This window comes from Pyxicephalus adspersus, chromosome 3 (genome assembly GCF_032062135.1).
Source record: "Pyxicephalus adspersus chromosome 3, UCB_Pads_2.0, whole genome shotgun sequence".
Lineage (NCBI taxonomy): Eukaryota > Metazoa > Chordata > Amphibia > Anura > Pyxicephalidae > Pyxicephalus > Pyxicephalus adspersus.
This window is the reverse complement of record NC_092860.1, coordinates 78,845,507-78,865,814: the sequence shown is the minus strand read 5'-3', so window position 1 is coordinate 78,865,814 and position 20,308 is coordinate 78,845,507. Positions and strand designations below refer to the sequence as shown.

Below are 20,308 nucleotides of genomic sequence, written 5' to 3'. Positions count from 1 at the left end.
AAAAAAAAAAAACATTATAATCTTTGTCCCGGACAAAAAAATATATAAAATTAACCTGTTGCCCTTATTGCTGCATTGTATGGTGCTTGCTAAATGACATTTGAATGCAGTAATTTTGTAGGTCCAGGAAGAATAATAATATAAGTCCATTATGGAACCCAGAAGAAGTTTATTGATTGATTGGTGACTAATATTCAACCCATGATAATGAGCATTACTTAACCCAGAAAATGGAGTACATCTTTTAGAAAAGTATTATAAATAAGTATTATAAAACTATTATATTTATAACTATAATAATTATATTTTTTTTTATAGTTGGGAGTTCAACTTCAAAATCACAACATTCACACCAACCAAGGGCATTGTTCGTCTTCAGCTGTTACTACCAGAATATCTTTGTAGCCTTGTTTGCAGCTCAGTACACGTATGTGGGTATATTTAAACTATTGTACCATTGTTCCCTCTCTATCATTACGTGGTCATAGAACTATATATGAGTGCATTATTTGGTGTATGGCAGCTAAAAACTATAAAAATGCATTTGTACCAGCTATTGGTTTACTCTTTATTGTAACTCCAAATTATACAAACATGCACAGGGAAACACTATGCAGAGATTTTAACTCTATTTATTCATGGGATAAAACAGAGTATTTGCAGACAGTGATTGAAAAGGCTGATCCACTTTTCACTCATGGACTCCATATTGTTGCATTGGATGTGAGCAGAAAGTTTGATGAGTGACAGGTGCTTACTACTTCTATTTGAGGCTGAGAGGCTGACTGCTTCCGAGTCCTGAAAGTTTTGTGATGAGCCCTTGGATGACTTGGGTCAATTGGCAGGTAGCAGGGTAAATATTAGATTTATAGACCATTTAATTAACTTTGTCAAAGTGCAGAGATATGGTCTGCCCTTCTCCAGTATTCCATTCATGAATTAATAAAATTGACCGTTTTGCTTAGGTGTCGGTATGCGAGAATGGTACAGGAATCCCATCTAGCGCTGTTTAATTAGGATACTGGAAACTTCCAGTACAGAGTAGAAAATAGAACAAGCTGTTCTGCTGATCTCTGTTAGACAGAGATCAGAAACCTCCTGTGGCTTGCAGAAGATGAAGGCAGTAATGCTTAGTAGCAAAGAATAATATCCTATTGCTGTTTTATCAGCTGTGTTGGGTATTCTAAATATACTTTAGAACTGCAGTGTCTATTGTTCACTTAGTCCTTAGCCTACCGTTATATTGCTTGATTTACAAAACTATATCTCCCTTTTATGAGTTTCTTGAAATGGCATTTTTTTTAATATTCCCTTTTTTCCAGCATGTTTACTATTTTTAAAAGGCCATTAAAGTAAAGCAAACTTGCTGTGTATCCATCAGAGATTCAGTGCTAGCAAAAGAAGTAGATGACAGTAAAACTGCTAAGAGCTCAGCCTCTTAGCTAAAAAAATGATTTTACCATCAAATTAGGTTTTGTTAACCTTTTCATAATACCACATAAAATGTCATTTTAACCTGCGGTGTGGTTTTTCATTTTGCAGTTGTCAATGTTCCAATGATCTGAATTAAAAAAAAGGGAAGATTTGTTACATCATATGGAACATCTAGAACTGTAATTTGTATCTAAGCAGCCTTATCTATTGTCTTGAATTATTCCTGAAAATAATAGTGCACTTCATGTGTTTAGGCACTCCTATGTATTGAGCCTAATAGTTGTATTTTTGCAGTGTGATATTATCCAAATCACTGCTCTGATATTCTTACCATGAGATTAGAACATTTTGTTGATGTGAAAACTGTGCTGCTCACTGTTCTCGTTTGCTGAGAACAGTCATACCTGAAGACTAGAAGTTCAATAACTTTCTTGTTTCTGCTTTATTTGTTTTGTGGATCTATCATTTCTCCACCTCTCATTCTTTTCACCGGTCATCACTCATTGAGAGTAACTCTTACCTGAGAAAGCATATTCCAGCATCTACCAAGATGGCCATTTTTAAATAAAGATGCAGTGTAAAGAAAGATATTGTATATCCTATTGAAAAAGATGCTGGGAGACCATACTTAAAGTGGAACTAAAGCGGGGCTGCCATCTTCCTCTGTCTTCTTCCTTCTTCTGGCTATATCACCCAATCTTGTGAGATGCTTTAAACTGGAAAAAAAGAATGCCAATCCCACTGTGCATGCGCAAGATCTGCATTTCTTTCCCTGTAGAGTAAAACGTTTAGGAAAGGTTAGTCTGATGTAAAGAAAACTATGGGCCCTATTTATACATTTTTGGCTTGTGAAATAGGTCTTCTATTTGCTAATTTTCTTTGTTTTCCCTGTCAGGTTCACTTTTTGCCCCACTACTGCCCTTTAAATTTGCTCATCCAAAATTCATTAAAAAATAGCTTCTACTCTAATTTGCTCTATAGGCATTTTTACTGTCACATGACATTTTATACTGTAGTCAATAGGAAAGCTAGAATTTAGTATTGTCCATGGTTAATTTGTGTTCAATTTTTAAAAATGTTGGGGTTCAATTGTGTTAAATTTTGTCCAAAAATACCATTAAAATATAGGTGGGAATTCAGGATTTTTAAATGTTTGCTATTACCCTCTGCCCATTTATGTTAATTGCAAAGCCCCTGAACATGGTATTGTCAGGGGGATGTATAGGAGCATTTTTCAAGCAAAAAAAAAATTAATTAGCATCTGAAATGTCCTATGTTAGTATCCCAAAATGATTTTGTCTTATGTGACACTTTCACACATTCATACAATCTACTAATTGTAAACCTATTGAAGTATAATGAATTGGGTTACTGTTGTAGTATGAAATTATACAATAAGGCAAAACCTTTTTTTAAAGGGTTGGATGGAGTAGAATTTATTAGAAGTTATCCTTTTGCTGTCTCTATTGTGTCCCCATTTGAAAGATCCAGCTTTTAAAATTGAAATTGGGGGAAATCTCAAATTTGGGAAAATGCAAAATTTTAGTGTATGGGGAAACCTGTTCTGGTGACAACTGTTCAATTTTAGTGAATTAACCACCAATATCACATATGCTTGTATAAATGTTGTTTGAATAAAATAATTTGATCTTTAACAAATCCCCATAATAAGACCAATGCTGTTCATGAAAATGCAAAAAAACCCAAGCTGTAATGTGTATTGCTTGTGTAATAATGTAAAGAATATTGTATTATAACATGCATTTTTATTATTTCCAGTGGAAACACATGTGCATTATAATACATACAGTCGATATAAATGGGCTAAAGGAAATGAAAAGTAATTATATTACTAATTAATGCAGAAGGGACAATACAAATAAAAACACACAAGTAATAGAGCTGTGGCTAGCAGGTACATACTAGATGATCATGTTTATTGACATCCAGCACTTTCCTAACAAAACTTTGTTTTCTTAGTTTCATTATTTCGACATGTCTTGCATTCCTAATCAGCTTTTGTGTGTTTTGGTTCTGGTTTCTTTATGCTCTCCTGTCTTTAAAAATAGTTTTCTGTAGGTAAATAATAGAACAATATATTATATGTACATTAGCATAGCACAGAATATTACAATAATTTGTAGGTGGTAGTTGGCAGGGGAGCCCAAGGACCAGGCAATCATGGTGTAGCAATGGATCTTAGAATGGCACCTTACTGCCATCATGTGTCTATTTATTAGATGGCAAACACTGGAGAATCTTACACAGCACAATGTTAACAAAAGGATAATTTAATTCATGAATTACTTGCCAACTGATAATAAGGATCACACAATGCTTGCCATTTAAATCTCTTACTTCTGCTTATGCAGGCAGAATGGTTGTGTATGAAATATGTATCAATATATTATACAGTTAAGGCTTTGTGTTACTGCTTTATTAACAATTTCTCTTGAGAGGTCAGCAACATCGTTAGCATGGGGAGAATTATTATGACAAGCAGTAAAGTTTTCATTTATGCTACAAACCATATTTCACCTAAAATATTGCCTACAGCAGGGTCTATGTCATGTATTCATTAAGCAATACATCTCTCTAGTGCTGCTTGACCAAGCTAAATATTTGCTTTGGTATAGATCCAATCCAAGTCCAGTCTGGGTCTTTGCTGGTCCATCAAATCAAAGGTTTGCTGGTTCTGCAATCCAGGTGGTCCATATCACCTGAAGCTCACAACTCAAGGATGATTCATGCTGTCTTTGGAGTACTAGTGAAAGGTTTGCCATTAGCATGTATGAAAGGACTTGGTAGACAGGGATCTGTGCTCCTAGAGCAGAGTTTCCCAACCAGGCTTCCTCCGGAGGTTGCTGGGGGTTCCTTGAGCAATGATCAATTGGTGTCTGAGTTCAGTTTAATAGCCAAAAAGATTATTGGTGTCTATCTGTAAGGGTGGCATTATTCCAACTGGCCTGCAATGTAAGAGGCAATCTTCCTACTGACCACCACACTAATATAATGTGACCTTGTAATATAGTAATTATATTAGAGGTACCCTGACAAACTGAAAGCTATTCCAAGGGGTTGTACCCATGTTAAAATGGTGGAGTAACACAGTCCTAGAGAGTATACCCAGCAGACTTTTGTGGTTTTGTTTTCTTTTGTTTACATTTTTTGCGTATAATTAGTGGTGTAAATAATTTTCACAGATGAAAGACTTTTGTGCTTACTTTCCGTTCTCAGACAGCTTTATTAAAACGTGCACATTTCAAAACACATTTTTTTTAAATCCGCAGGCTGGATTGGCTTAGATAATAAATAAATAATGAGTTCCAAAACTAAAGTTTGTTCAAACTTTTTTTTTTTTTTTTTTTTTTTTAGAAATTAGGATTTCTCAATTGATCAGATGGATTTTTTTGTTGTTTCACCCACCTATATTAATAAGGGTCATTTCAGACTTGCAGATGAGCACAGCATTCTGACTACGATCCGAACCATTTCTACTAACCACTTTCAACTAAATATGAGCAGTTGTGAACCATTTTGTGCATGTGTTTATAGCTGTGGTAGATCGCAGTGAATTTCCTGAAATGTTTGGTTTGGTTGAGTGGTTGCATTTTCTCCTCCAGTTTGCCATGTGCATGAGGACAGCTAACTGCATAGTTTTTCAGTGCAAATTTGAAAGTAATTGACAATTTTAAAATGGAGAATTGGAGGCCAACTTAAGGAAAACAGATTTAGGCAGTCACTACATCTCAATGGTCACATGTAGAATATGAAGTCTGAACCCACTGGTGAGCCAGTATAATCTTGGCAATGCTCAATATATAAAAATATTATTCTCCTATATTTACATTATATATATTTGTGCAGTCAAAAATATACAGCTTTGTATTCAATAATTAATTCTGCTGCTAATGTTTGTGTTCTTTTTTTAGCTTCATGACTGATTACTTTCGCTCTTGGTTAAAAAAAAAAACAATTACAACAGGCAAGCTTTGTGAATTATAAAAATTGTTAGAATTTAAAAAATGTAAGAGCAAAATTATGTATTCAGAAATTCTTCACATTACACACCAAAAGTTGATTACAGCTTCCATTTTTTTTTTGTTTTGGCTCTACATTTTGTCTTGATGTGTATTATATACTGCATTCCATTAATTATATGATACAAGGACATAACAGGATGTAATGAATGTAAAGAAGGTTTTTCACACGGATTGAAATTGGCAGCATTTTAGGAACTCTGTGCTGGTGTAGGATAGTCTGCATTGCAGACTTGATTGCTTTCATAGAAGCTCTAAAAGGATAATTTCTTCAAATCATCTCTCAAATGTTGTTACTGTTATGAAACCGTCATCCAGCTAAATGAAGCAGATCATTACAGATGATTTTAATACATGTACCAACTGCATAAAATGTGCACTTCTTGTCACCAAGAAACTCTTCTGCCATTTAACTTTTACATAGCTCACACTTGCCTCCCAACTAAATACTGGGTCTCTTTAAATAAAAAAAAATGTCAACTCTGTTTGAGGGAATATCTGATTCCCTGTTTTATAAATATAAAAGTCCTAAATTTGTGGTCATATGTTTACTGCGAGGAAAGGAGCCTTCTTCAGGTACCCATGTCACTACCTGAGTGATTTAGACCAGCAGTCGCCAAAAAATTTGGTGGTCCGCAGCTCTGTCCCCCGTATGGACACAGTCGGCCCCCTCTCCCATCGCAGGCTCAGACCTGCTTGCTAAACATCCTGGGGGGACAGTGGCGCAGGGCTGTGGACACAACTTTTGTGAGTCTGTGATGAGAGGGTGGGTGGGTTCTGGCATCATGACATTACTCTGGGGGAAGTTTCTCCCCCTTTGAGTGACACGCGGCTCTCCGCGCATACGCAGTTCGGATTTAGTGGTCTGTAAGGTCTGAAAGGTTGGCGGCCACTGATTTAGACAATATTAGAATCTCCCTAATTGCACCAGACATCACAGCTGAATTACAAAGGTTGCTGTTGTAAGGCTGGGTTTAGACCTGCCTGGAATGGATTTCTCCAGGATTGAAAACTAAAACCAAATAATTTTTAAGAAATCTATTTCAGGTTTTCCATATCACCTATGTTCTCCCATGATAGTACATCCTGTCCGGCCTTGGAGAGCTTTAATAAATCAGGCCTAATGTGTACATACAATGACAGTTGACAAACAACACAACCAGGTTATGTAATACATGCATTAGCAGTATGTTTTTAAAAACATCAGATTTAATTGCTTTACTTGCCCTGATTATTTCACCTGCTTGTCATACACCTAAAAGCCGATTCATAAAGCATTTGCTCAAGAAGACCAGGAAGTACAAGTACTCTAACCCATGGATGCAATAAATGTTTGCATTTGTGACTGCATTTACATTAGCAAGTGTGTATAAGGCCCTTTACAATAATGTATCAATTAATGGTTGATTTGAAAAGCCATGCCATTGGTGGCGTCCTTCATAAAACATTCCTTTCTCTGCTTTAAATAGCTTTATATAAAATGTTTTAAAAGCATATTTAATTTGTATATGCTCTTTGTAATGAGTTTTTTTACGTTGTTGTGTATATTGGCTGGAGGTAAGATCAGTCAAGGTTGTGTTTATTCTGCCCTCATTCTATGGCAACAGATGAAATGAGTAGTGCTGGTCCACAAATGTGTGTGTTTGTGTATTCTCAGTCAAGTACTACATCATATTTGAATCGTTTATGTAATTGCTTTTTTGACAGAATCTCTTTCAATCTAGGTCATATTTCTTCAAATATATATTTGCATTTCACAACAGAGCATTGGGAGAAAAAAAGTAAGCCAGGAAAGCATAAAGAACGTTTTAATTGAAATCCAACATATTAGAGAGACAAAGACATTAAGCCGATGTAGGAAAACCCTCACCAAAAACACTTCAGAAATTATAACAAAGTTAAGTTGTAATGATCAAAGACACGTGCCTGTATAGTGGTAGCTCGTTTTATCAGCTCTAAAATGCTTCTGTGGCCTTATAAATAAGATGATTTCTACAATGTCAATATTTTGAACATAAAATTCAGTAAGCACCACAATGGGGACAATATCTCTGGTTTTGTATGTTTGCTGTTGGGCCCCAAAGATGGAGATTTTAAAGTGTAAGTATGGTATAGCCAAACTTTTTTAGATGACAGTGATTTCTTAATTAATTGTGAACTAGGTAGAGAAGGAATAGAACCAACATCACAATATGTCCTGGTGACTATTGTCACATACACACAGTAAGGGGCATTTGGAATTTCTTATTTGACAAGAGGGCAGACAAAGTTTGGAATGCAAAAAGAAAAACGGTCCCATGTGTCTGTTTCTGTTGCTTGCTTCCCAGATGTTTATGAATGGGGCTCAAAAATGTGCCTAGTGAAGTGGAAAGTAAGAGCTTGTTCAGAAATGGGGTTTTTCCGAGTTGCAAAAACACCATTACTATTGCATTGGTCAGTGCATGATCCTTCATTTGACAGTTGGCAGAAGGCAACAGAATTTCCATGTGGTTTTCTGGATGCTCAATGCTGTGTCCAAGGATGATTTGCAACCTCTGTTGCCTCCATAGACTTGAATAGGAAGTGATTAAAAACATCTAAGAAGGCTTTTATAGGAATTTGCAACCTAAGAGTTTTTAATGCCTAGAGCCTAGTATTTTTTTTTTAAAATGCCTGCAAAAAACATTCATTTTTGCTTAAAAAATGCCCTTGATGCCTAGCTGTGCACAGTAGGAGTTCAGGAGAGGTAACACCTGCTTTTTTTTCTACCACAGGTCTAAAAAAAGCCCTAGTGAAAGCAGGTAAGCAAATCTTCTTTTATAAAAAAAATTCCCTTAGACTTGCAAAGCTAGCACTTGTTCCAACGACCACTGTCTTTGATTTTGGTAACAGACTTTCTTTTGAGTTTTGGGGAAGCAAAGAGAGACCTCAGTAACTGTGTAGACCGAGAAAAAATAAAATGACTGGTTTTAATCTTTCCCTACTCTAATAACCAAAACAAGTTTTCATGATACGTGCACTTTAATAATGATAATAAATTATTTTAAACATATTTTAACTGAAGCCCCAGACAAGAACAGATATGAGATATGATATTTTTCTTTGGTTCATTATGTCTTATCTCCACTAACTTAGTCCAGCTGGGCACATCCTGGAGTGTCTTCCCTGCATCTCTACTGAGGCCCATTTACTTTAAAAACTACTTTAGCTTTCTAGCCAATTATAATCATGAGAAGAGAAAGAATGAGGTCTGCTCTTTTACATTTACAGACAGTGATAAATGCAGAATCTGAAGAAAATAACTTCTTTGAAATTATCAGTTACTAAGAGATAACTATCAATCCAGACCAAGGTTATTTTATGAAAATTGGACAACTGTGCGTTCCTGTCTCATAATAAATGAATTATGAACTTTAATAATTCAATCATAACTATAATTTCATTTATTAAACATTCATAACATGTAAACACACACAGAAAAATCATTTTCAGATTTACATTTTAGACTGCACATTTTTCTTTCTTCATCCATACATCCTTATTACATGGGGTTGGAAACAATCTGACCAAAATAAAGAAAGCAGTAATCAATATCAGTCTTATTACCACCATCATTTTAATCCAAAATATCATATTATATCAATGATAATAAATCATTTTTAATGTGAGTTTGCCTGGGTCTGTGCTTCATACGTAAGTTGGGCTGGTTTTCTCTCTGTTAAGATTTTTCATTACACTTATTTAGGCGGATCTTGAAAGACAAGGACAAGCAAATACATTTTAATTCCACAATGTAATGCAACAAGATAAGGCAAACACTGGGGGGATGAATATGTATTCAAGGCATGAACTTTAATATTTTCACTATTCTTGGTCTACACAACTATGACTATTCTGCGGACAGAATAGGGGGTACAGCATCCCTAACATTTCTAGTTGTTGGTTTTAGGTGAGCTAATGTAAGGTGAAAACACTGGGTTTGATTTATTAAAGTTCTCCAAGACTTGAGAAAATAGACTCTCATATGAAAACCTGGATGAACTAAAAACATTTGCCAACTAAAAGCAGATGATTTTTTTTAAGAAACCAATTGCAGGTTTGCAGGATCACCCATGTTCTCCCTAGATAGCTTATCTAATCCAGTCTTGGAGAGCTTCAATAGATCAGGTTTATTAATCTGCTTCAATAGATGTCTTTTAACATCTCTGCTTTCAGCCTGGGTCCAAGATAAGTATCTTTTTTTGATATTTTTATTTTGGTTAGCTTTTAGGTTGAGTGGTAGATACGGGGGTATAACACACAAAGGCCTAAATTACTGTGGAATGTAAGGTCTACCTTATTTTATTGGTGTTCTGTACATGGTGCGCTAAACATTATCTAGTTCCATAACATGATTTTTGTAAACTTTTGCTTAAGTGTACACCATATATTAGGATGAAGCTGTTCTAATTCTATGTACAAGGATGGGAAAGATTAACAAGCATTCTATATAATTATAGTTTTTTTGTTTTTTATTGTAAGTAAATCTGACTCCTAATCTTTAAAGTGGCCCCAGGTCAGAAGCCTAGTCAGGCAATTTTTGAACATAGAAAGGTTTCCTTTAAATCTGTAATGCATAACAATCTCATGCGCTAAAATATACACTGCAAAAAAAAATGACACTCCACCTTCTTGAATATGAAATCATTATATTATGATAAAAAAAATTGAACTCCATTTATTAGGCCAATCATTTATTCATATTTATGATAGACATTTTCTGTTGCGGAACAGGGGGTTAAAAAGTCAAACTTCATGGATTAATTAAAGATGGTATAAACGAATAGGTCAGTGTTTTACAGATTGTGCTGTACTAGCTTCTCTATGTTAAACACAATAGAGTGAGATGATACTGCTATCAAAGAGAAAAATACCAGGGGATTATACAGAATGAGTCTGTATCATTTGCCTTTCATATGAAGTGACTTTTTTGTGTTTCTGCTCCCTAACTCCTCTTACTTTATTGTCATTGGACCTATCAATCAAAAGTTTTTTCTATATCTGACTTTTGGTACTTAACTTTTCAGGCTTTTATTGCACTAACATAGCAAGCAAAGCACATAAGTCTGTTTCCAGTAAGCACAGGTAATATTTTTTTCTATTTATCTTTTTCAGTTACCTTATGTACTGATTTATTCCCTTTTATGTTTTCCTTTATCGGAGGATTTCTGGTTGCAGAAATCTAAAGCCAAAACGGTTAATCTAGTGTGTTTACTTTTATAGATGAATCCCTTTCTTGTGGAGTGGCTGAATTCTATAAGCATCAGGCCTGCAGATGGATTTTTTTAGTAAACCGCAGAGAAGTATTAATCTTGATCATTACGACCAAACATTATTCATGGCTGCTTGGTACTTTAAGCCTAAAGAATTTGTTGAGCATGCTTTTGGCTGCCATACACGAGTTCTGTGAAGCTATGAACTGCTAACAAGAGTTTTCTACATTGAATACTATGGAACAATGCAGTAGAAACAAGATTTCATTAGCACAAACACATACATAAAAAGAGAGTACACCATCTATGTTTTTACTTATCAGGACACTATGAAAAAGTCATTTGGTGATCAAAAGTTTGTAAAATTATTTAAAACTATCTTTAGCTGTAAAACACATAACAGATTCTGTATAATTTTTTTTTAACATTTTTTTAACATTTAACAAAAATGAAGCCAAATGGTGAAGTTATGTGTGAAAAAGTATACCCTTTGGTTCTTTGAGCATGGAGTATCAGTCTTTTAACGCCCATTTACACCACAGCAATGTGTCACATTTTACCCACAGTTACATTATTCTATAAGTGTTAATGGACCACAAAAAGTGAACAAGAAATAGAAAAAGGCATTTTCAAGAGACATATTTTCTTTACCTATTGCAGAAGGCATGGTTCCTGAGTACAGGTGCTTTTGATGAGCTTGTTTATCTGGTAACATAATCAAAGAAAATATAAATTTTAGCACTACAAGTTCGTTTTAATGATATTTTCACTTTGACTTCAATAGTTTAAATAAATAAGGTTATTATCACTTCTTTCTAGACTGATTCCTGTTCCATACTCCAGTACCAAGGTATTCTAATTGTACAATTTACTTTTTTTTAACTTCTATATATTTCTGTATTGGTTGATGTTTCACTTAACCACATAATAAAATAGAATTTTAGGTTTGTATAATAGGACAAAGGTATCCTTTCAAACATACTAACATATATATATTTTTTTATCATTTTAAAAATATATATCAATTTAATTTTACAAAATACTTATTTTATTTGCTATCATTGTGTTATTTATCTAATATTATCTTGTAGTTTTCACATCGTACATGATGTATGCAGATTCACCCTTTATTGGCTCTTTGTATAACAGCCAAAAAAATAAGCACCATAGTTGACTGATGTTTAGATCAGCATTTCCCAACCTTTTTAACCCTGAGGAACACTGCTTAGTATATATTTCCAGCATAACTGGCTTCCAGAAATGAGTGAACTCCTGTGTGGATGCACAATAGTTACGTTTTCTAGCCTGGCCAATCAAGGCTGAAGATCCCAAATTCAGAAGAGGACCAGGTGAAGTTGTTAGGTAGGAGAGGAGAGGTAATTTAAATAATTACTGTTAGTCCAATATATACTGTATACACACAGCCACATACTATTCCACTATGTAACATACCCATTTTCATAATTGCCCAAGCATTTTAGGCAGGCCTTTAAAGGTCTCCTCATCTTCACTATGACCTGAATCTGGAAATTTTTAGTTCCGTACTTTTCAAAATTCTTTTTTGCATTAATACATATCCCCCCATGGCAAAGATCCTTCTACCAATCCTTTTACAGTATTTTTTCTATAAGCCCTATAAAATAGCTAGAATTTAGCTGCAAGATTTTTGTCCTGTGGAACCTAATAGAATTAAGTGCTATATTCAGACAGCAGATATCTTGCCAGAGGAACCTATGCAGATTCACTGTTTCTTAATGGAAATATACAAAGCCCCTACAAACATCTAAACATAAAACTTTTTGCTTAAAAAAAGAAACCTTGAAAATATGTTATCCCACTTAAAAGTTAACTGTCATCAATTTAAATGTAATATTCAAAAGCTCTTCAGAACTCTGTAATGTTAAAATGGTTTTCCTCCCAGCTATCATATTCGTTATGGCAGATGGAAAGCTAATGATGTTAAAATGTTCTAATTTTTCTTTGTAACTTGTGGAGGTTGAATGGGATAGTGTGTCCCCAGTACAGAGATCATGCTTACTGAATTGTTTTTGCTGCACTGAGTTAATGGATAAAACTATGGGAGACAACACTTCATACAGACTATCTTAGATTTACTTTTTAAGTGTGTTGCGTTTACATAATTTGTTAGAGAATAATGAAAACTGATGTGTAGAGATGCCATTTATACATTTTGTAATATATCTGTTTATCCTGCCAAGAGATCCATAGATCAGCTTTTATTTATGTTGTTTTTTATATTTTCCAAAAAAGCTGCTTAAAAATTGTTACTTGATGTTGGGGTTTGATTTGTGTTTCTCCTGTATAAAGTCAATTTAAAACTATATGTCCACCAAGAGACTACCTAGTCTTTAAGGTCACAATGCATTATTTCTCTTTGCGCTGTTGCCCCGGTTCAAGTAGAAAGATCTAATAGTAAGAGATTTTTTATTTCTCAACAAAACTACAGTTAAACTCTAGTATAGTATACTGTTGTTTTACAATTCTGCTTCACAGAAACATCTGCATTATAGATTATTTTAGGATAAAAGTTTTCTGTAGTTAGCAAAGTTTTAATAATAATGTGTATGAATTCCCACGAAGCAGAAAATATTAATGAGGTTAATTTTAAAATGCTTATTCTGCGCCTATTTTTGTGTACCGGCAAGGAATACATTACACTGTTTCCCTAGTTCAAATGCATGTGAAATAGCAGTGCTGCATAATGCTGACATTATTAACAGTAAACTTTAGGTTTTCACAAGATGCAAACATAAATTAGATTTTGTACAGCAGAATTAGTTTACAGATTTTTTTTTGTACAGTATTTGTTTAAACAATTAGCTAACCCAAATTTTCAGATAATAATGTAATAAAAAAACAAGAACTGGAATTAAAGTGTAAGCCTAACCAAAGCAGATTTACGTAAGGACCTGGTTTTGTCAAAAAAACAGCATCAGACCAGAAATAAATTCACAATCTTTTGTATGTAAATTTAATTTACTGTTTTAGCGCTATTGTTGAAAAAAGTTAGAAAGCAACAAAACAAAAAAAATTAAAAAAACAAAAACAAAAAATAAACGTGAAGCAAAAAACAAAAAAACAAGAGCAGTCTAAAAACTATCCTAACTTCATGTCAGAGCATAAAAACATTTTTAGTTCAGTCAGGAAGGTTTATCTAAATTGGTGAATGAAATGTGGCCAAAACGATCTCATCGGGGAATGTTCCTATAGTACCCTCAACAGTGTGATCTAAAAGCACTGGATATTTTTCTGCTCCTAAAGCTGTTCATTGGTCACTCCAATTTCAGAATGCCACACATCCTTAAAAGTGGCAAAATTATTCAGCTTCACTCACACTCTCTATCTTGCTTCTGAGTGCCCTATCCAATCTGTGCCTGATTAGGTACCTATGTCAGATCTAGTCCAGTTGTTTATAATCCAGCCCTAAACAAAAACCATACTGACACAATGGCCCTGATTTAATAAAGCTCTAAAAGGCTGGAGAGGATACACTTTTATCAGTGAAGCTGGGTGATCCATCAAATCTGGAATGGGATTCCCTAAAAGTCATTAGCTATTTGTTAGCAAATGTTTTAATTCTGGACCAGATCTATTCCAGGTTTGCTGGATCACCCAGCTTCACTGATGAAAGTTTATCCTCTCCAGCCTTGGAGAGCTTTAGTAAATCAGGGCTAATGCATTATTTTCCAGTAGATTTGTAAAATAGATATGTAGTGGTGTTCCTGTTTGTGTATTTTTTTTAGTTTTTGTTAATTTGTTACACCACCCATTCTAAAGTATTGACCCATGTCAAACATGTCAAGGTGTTCCTAATAATAAAAATGTGTGTTTTATTTAATAATACCCAAATCATTTGGAGAGATAATATCCTGACTTTTTTTGTTCAATTCCATATTGGGCACCTCTGCTTAACTCTTAATTCAGTGGGCTTTTGCCCACATGCCCCTAGTCTTCTGTGGTAAACTAAGTGTAACCTGTCTTGGGCCCCTCCAGAGCATTCTTGTGGCTATTATGATCTGAGTGTTCACAGAAATAATCTTTACATGCACGTTCTAATAGTTGTGACTATCAGCCTCACTATTCTAACAACCTCACCTTTTACCTGAAAATCCAAATAACCTCTTCATGATAATATTACACCATAAGGGCTGTCTTTTCGCTCAACCAAGAAGGTACACATTTTTTTCCTTTTACTAAATTATTTTGATCTTTTTCCCATACAGTTACTAAAACCATAGTTTTAATATTTAATTCTTGCTGGTGATAACAAATCGTGTATTTTGTTTCCTGTAGAGTTTCAATTAAAGCCTACCTAGTATTTCTTTGAGTATACCATGTACTGCTTACCTTCTCTTTGCAGTATACTGGGGGAGCATTTATTATGCAGCATGTAGATGCTAGGTTGGCTCGTTCTTCCGCTAACTCTTCCGCTTTGCTTGAAGTTGGTTTAGGCACCCTCCTGCCGAAAGCCTTAATTAACCTGTGACAACAAACACATCCGCATTCATTAGTACTAGTATTGTACATCAGGCCTTGCTTCAAGTGTAAACTCTGCAGCGGTCTCATTATGGCAAAGAGCTTCCAAAGTAATTGGCAGCCCAACTAATGAAAAAAAAGTTTTTTTTCATTAAAATGAAATGATACATGCATTTAAATTAACATTACAATATTTTAATAACTTATTATAGTTCTGATATCCAGCAGGATCCCTTATTGTACTTTTCTTAGTTGATTTAATAATTGGTATCGTCCAGTATTACATTTTCTCAGTATCATGAAAATTATTTAATCTTTAATTAAATATTTTGCTTTAATAAATTAGACCAGTTTTTCTGAATTGTCCAGCATTAATCAGCTTTTCATTTCTTACTCTGCCATCTTATGTTACAGGGCTATTTTCTTTGACCTTCATGGTTAAACTTGCAATAATGCGATATTATTATAATTATTAGAATAATAAACAGGATTTATATCGCACCAACATATTACGCAGCACTGTACATTAAACGGGGGTTGCAAATGACAGACAGACTGAAAGGAGAAAAGGTTTTGAACTGTATCCAATTGGCAAGAACTCCATCCATCCAAAAAATGGTGATGTGAGTAGCCTTGGTGCATTATAGTTACTTGCCAATTGTTGACCATAGACAGAAGATTCATCCTGTGTTAATGGCTTTTTTGGCCTTGTGTCCAAAAAAAACAGCTTTTTTTAGTAAATGGCACAGGAACTTCCATCCTTGCTATGGACCTTTACAACTTGATAAGTGATTACCTTGGTGTTGCATTTCTGATTAATGCCCCTTTGCCCAGAGAATGAGTTTTGGTGGGCAACCAGAAACCTTTAGATTTGTAGTGGTGGTATTTTATTCTATTTTGTTAAATTGGATTTAATGGTGCTCCGTAGGATATTCAAAGTTTAGCATATTTTTAAAATCTAAACCTGATTTATATGTCTCCACAATGCCCATGCCCATGGCCTGTCTGTAGTGCTACTTGGTCTTCATCTTGCTTCTTGGTGTTGCAGAGTCAGGGGCCTTTGAAAACAGGTGTCCTTACTATTTGTATACAGGCCTCATGATGGATCATGTGACACTTTGACTGCATACAGGTGAATCCTAATCAAATAATTCTGTAACTTCTGAAGGTATGTGGTTGGACCAGCAGATGAATGCATTTGAACTGACAACCTTTTAGTTTTTACTTGTTTTTTATTTATAGTATATATCAGGCATTTCATTTCACTTCAACAACTTAAACTATATTGTTAATTATTCCATTACATAAAATCCAAATAAAAATTCACTTGATATAAAAACATTTAGGGGGATTAATACTTTTACACTGCACTGTATATTAAAGCTATTAACAGGCAGCATCACATGTCATTTTATTTCTGCATATAGTTCCAGTTTAGCCTTCCATTAATGAGGTTATTAATGCGTAGATAACCAAAATGAAATGAAACCAAAAGATGGACAAAGTAGAGTTAAGCATGTGTCAGTTTACATAAGTTAACAATATTTTTAGTTACAGCTACTTTTTTTGCTTTTATATCTGCCTGGAGTCCCTGATTAAAAAAAACACGTTCGATCAGTGGGTATCTTTGTCACTTGACCTTTATACTTTAAAGGTATATTACTTTATTTTAGCATCAGAATAAAAGAAGAACCATAGTTCATAACTACAGCTTTCTACAGAGCGTTTATGCAGACAATAAACTTTTCTTACCTCTGCTTGAATTCTGAGAATGGATATTTATGATAATCTCCACACAGCTCATTACCCTCGCTTATATAATTCTTAATTTGATCATTTAGCTGGGATTTCTGAAACAGAATGCAGATGCTTATTTGTTACAAAATTCCTTGAGGCTGGTAAAGGAAGAACTGTGTCTCTAAAATGTTATACTTATTTTTATAAATTCCAGTTTTAGATTTGGTATCGGCATAAGTAATGTAAGTTTCACATGACATCCATATAGCAGTCTTTAAAAAACAGTAGAAACAGGTAGCTTGGTTTACCAAAAAAAATGTTTATACTGATGCTTTAATTCACTGAAATGTTTAACAGCTACAAGGTACTTTAAGAGATGCTCATAACTATCATAGATAACATATAGCTGGTTCACAAGCAAATATGCCCCAACTAAGCAAGCTAGTGGCAACATACCTGAAAGAAAAAGAATACTAAAGCTGCGTACACACGTGCAATTTTTGTCGTTGGAAAGGATCTTTCACGGTCCTTTCCAACGACAAAGGACTACACGATGCATGAACAAGTGCTGTACATACAGCACCATTCTGCTCTATGGAGAGGGGAGGGGGAGAGCGATGGAGCGGCACCCTGCTGCGCGCTCTCCCCTTCCCTTTCATTAGGATCGGTCGTCGTTCATCGTTCGTCGATCTGCCAGGACGGATCCACAGACGATGAACGACGCCGACTGTACACATGACAGATTCTCGCCCGATATCTGGCCGATGCCGATTATCGGGCGAGAAAAATCTGACGTGTGTACGCAGCTTTACTCTAATGTCTTATATCTGTTAGCTATTTTGTATAATGTTTATTCTTCTTTTTACGAGTCTGCCCTAGCTCAGGGATAGATTTCTTTCTCCAGCTGTTGGTAACTTTTGCCAGGCAGAAGAGGGGTAGAAACAGTCAATCTAGAGTGAGGGGTGTTTGTCTGCCACACCCAATCACTGGAGAAGTAGTGATAGGTGTGGTTTAAGGGGATAATATGAGGATAACTATCTGAAAATTACTTTGTAGAGAGGAGTCTAGTCATGACATTCACAGAGACAGCTAGTAAGGTTAGACCTTGAAGCCCGCCTTGTCTTGTCCTTGCCCTGTTAAGGGCATAAGGTCTGTGTGTGTGAGACTTTAGGCCTAATTTAGGATCGACTAACAGACTAAACCTGGGTGATCCAGCAAACCTAGAACGGATTTAATCCAGGATTTAAAGCATTTGACAGAGAATACCAAATAATTACTAAACATTTTTATTAACCACCTGGGCGTTACACTGATGTCTAGATTTCCGTACCAAAAGCGGTACACTGTTTTTCATGAAAATTTTTTTTTAAATTGTAGACCTGTAAGTTACAGAAATATGTCCGAACAGGGTTCTAGTAGATATCATGAATATAAAAAAAGTTTGAAACACACAATCATGTAAAAAAAAAAAAAAAAATGTACTTTTATTAAAATTAAATAAAAAACACAAAAATCAGCTTAATCCCCTCAGCGTTCTAATTCTGTCAGTTTTTTGATGCAAAAAGTGATCCTATTTTTTTTGCATAGAATTTTTGGTTTATATTGTGGGCTTGTAATTCTTAGGATTAACTCCCGGGTATGATAATTATATTTTTTTATTATATTATAATCATGAATTATATTATAATACATAATTATAAATAATAATTTAAAAAATAATGAAATAATAGACAACAATGTAATCTAAAAATAAAATATAAAATTAAAAATTTTTTTTTCATGTTGTGTGGTGTTTTTGTACTGTAAAAACCATTTAAAAGCAGATTACATTGTAATCTGCTTTTAAATTTCCCTCCCTGACACACCCCCATACATCACCACTCACATCACCCGGAAGATGACTCATCCTCCGAGTGATGTGAGGGGGGGATTTCCCTGCCCTGCTCACAGAGACGCTGCTGCTGCTGCTGCTCGCATCTCCAGAGAGATGCACAGCACAATGTAGGATTTCTGTATTGTGCTTCACATCTCACTGCAGATGCCAGCAGCAATAGCAAATTTTTTATTGCTGCTGGAGGAGCTGCGGGGACCGGGTAAGTATTTTCTTTCAGTTGTAATCGGATTGTCATACAACGTATGACAATCGGATTGCAATATAACGTTTGTTTATATTTTTAACCACCTGGGAAAAGTTCAGGTTTAATACTTTTTGCAAGTGTTTTTACCCCGAACCCAGGTCGGGTTTAACAGCCAGGTGGTTAAGTATTATTATTATTAATATTAATAATTATTAATTAATAATAATAATAATAATAATGTACTAATGGTAGTATTATCCTTTAATTATTAATATGAATAAACATGATCTATAAAGCCCCAACATAATATGCAGCACTGTACATGAAAAAGTCTACTAAATAGCGTTAGTTAGAGCATGGAGGCATCTTTCTCTGTGACTCTTGTGAAGTACTCCCTAATTTAGAAAAGGTACTAGATGTGATGCTTAAAGAATAAAAACTTGCCTGTCTCTTGTGAGTGCTTGTAGATGTCTGCTTCTTTTAGGGTCACGACTTTGTCTGGTAACTTAATAGCAGACTCTTGAGACAGCAGTTTTATTTGACTAGACCATGGTCTCTCCCTCCTGCCTGTGTGCTATTTTGCATGTCATGCACCCTTATACCTGTCTCTCAATCTCCACATGTTGAATAAATATCCTAACAAAAGTATAAAGTGACTAACATGATTGTTGTATTGCTGCACACCCGGGTTAACAAGTTTCTATGACTTCTACATATAGATATAAAGGGCTATAAAAAGGCTTGCATACTTGTGTTAAGTGGTAAAGCAGTCACAATACCTTTGTATCCAAACAAGAGTTAGCATTTTCTGAACTGCAGCATTTCTTCACAATCTCTGTAACAGACTCGTAAAGCTTTTCAACAAACACTTCTGGCAGCTTAGTGTTTCGCCTCGCTATCTCATACATGTACCTGCAGATGAAAAAAAGACAGAGATGAATCAGCTTTCCTTTTAGTTGGTAAATGAAAATTCTGCCTTTAAACAAAAGCAGAAACTAAATGATAGAGCAATTATTGTTTTTTTTTTTTTTTTTTTTTTTAAACTTGGTTGTAAAATGTATTTTATGGTTTATCCTGCTGTTGATTGAGCAAAATATTTATAAAGAACTCTGCTTGTGCAGATGGATTAAAATATTATTTTATAGTTTTCTCAATTTCTTTTTCTGATTGCAGTCATCTTGCTGGTAAGTCGTGGCAAACTGTAGACTTTGCCAAGCAACAGCTGGGCCTTTAAAATTTAAAGTCTAAAGTTTTCTAAAGTGGCAAAGATATACCTGCCCACACCTACAGT

General features: G+C 34.7%; 1 protein-coding gene across 2 annotated transcripts in view; it reads right to left on the bottom strand.

Annotated features, from left to right (window-relative positions):
• Positions 1 to 8,873: 8,873 nt before the first annotated feature.
• The window catches only part of GC (GC vitamin D binding protein), a 48,504-nt gene continuing 37,069 nt past the window's right edge, over positions 8,874 to 20,308 (bottom strand). The window contains exons 9-13 of one of the 2 annotated variants that reach the window (XM_072405355.1): positions 19,797 to 19,929; positions 16,955 to 17,052; positions 15,074 to 15,206; positions 11,357 to 11,410; positions 8,874 to 9,015 (exon numbers count right to left, since the gene is read on the bottom strand). In XM_072405355.1, coding sequence (XP_072261456.1) covers positions 11,357 to 11,410; positions 15,074 to 15,206; positions 16,955 to 17,052; positions 19,797 to 19,929 — 418 coding nt within the window. In that variant the 3' untranslated portion in view covers positions 8,874 to 9,015. Of the gene's footprint in view, positions 9,205 to 11,356; positions 11,411 to 15,073; positions 15,207 to 16,954; positions 17,053 to 19,796; positions 19,930 to 20,308 lie in introns of both variants that reach the window. The other variant, XM_072405356.1, reaches the window with a different exon arrangement.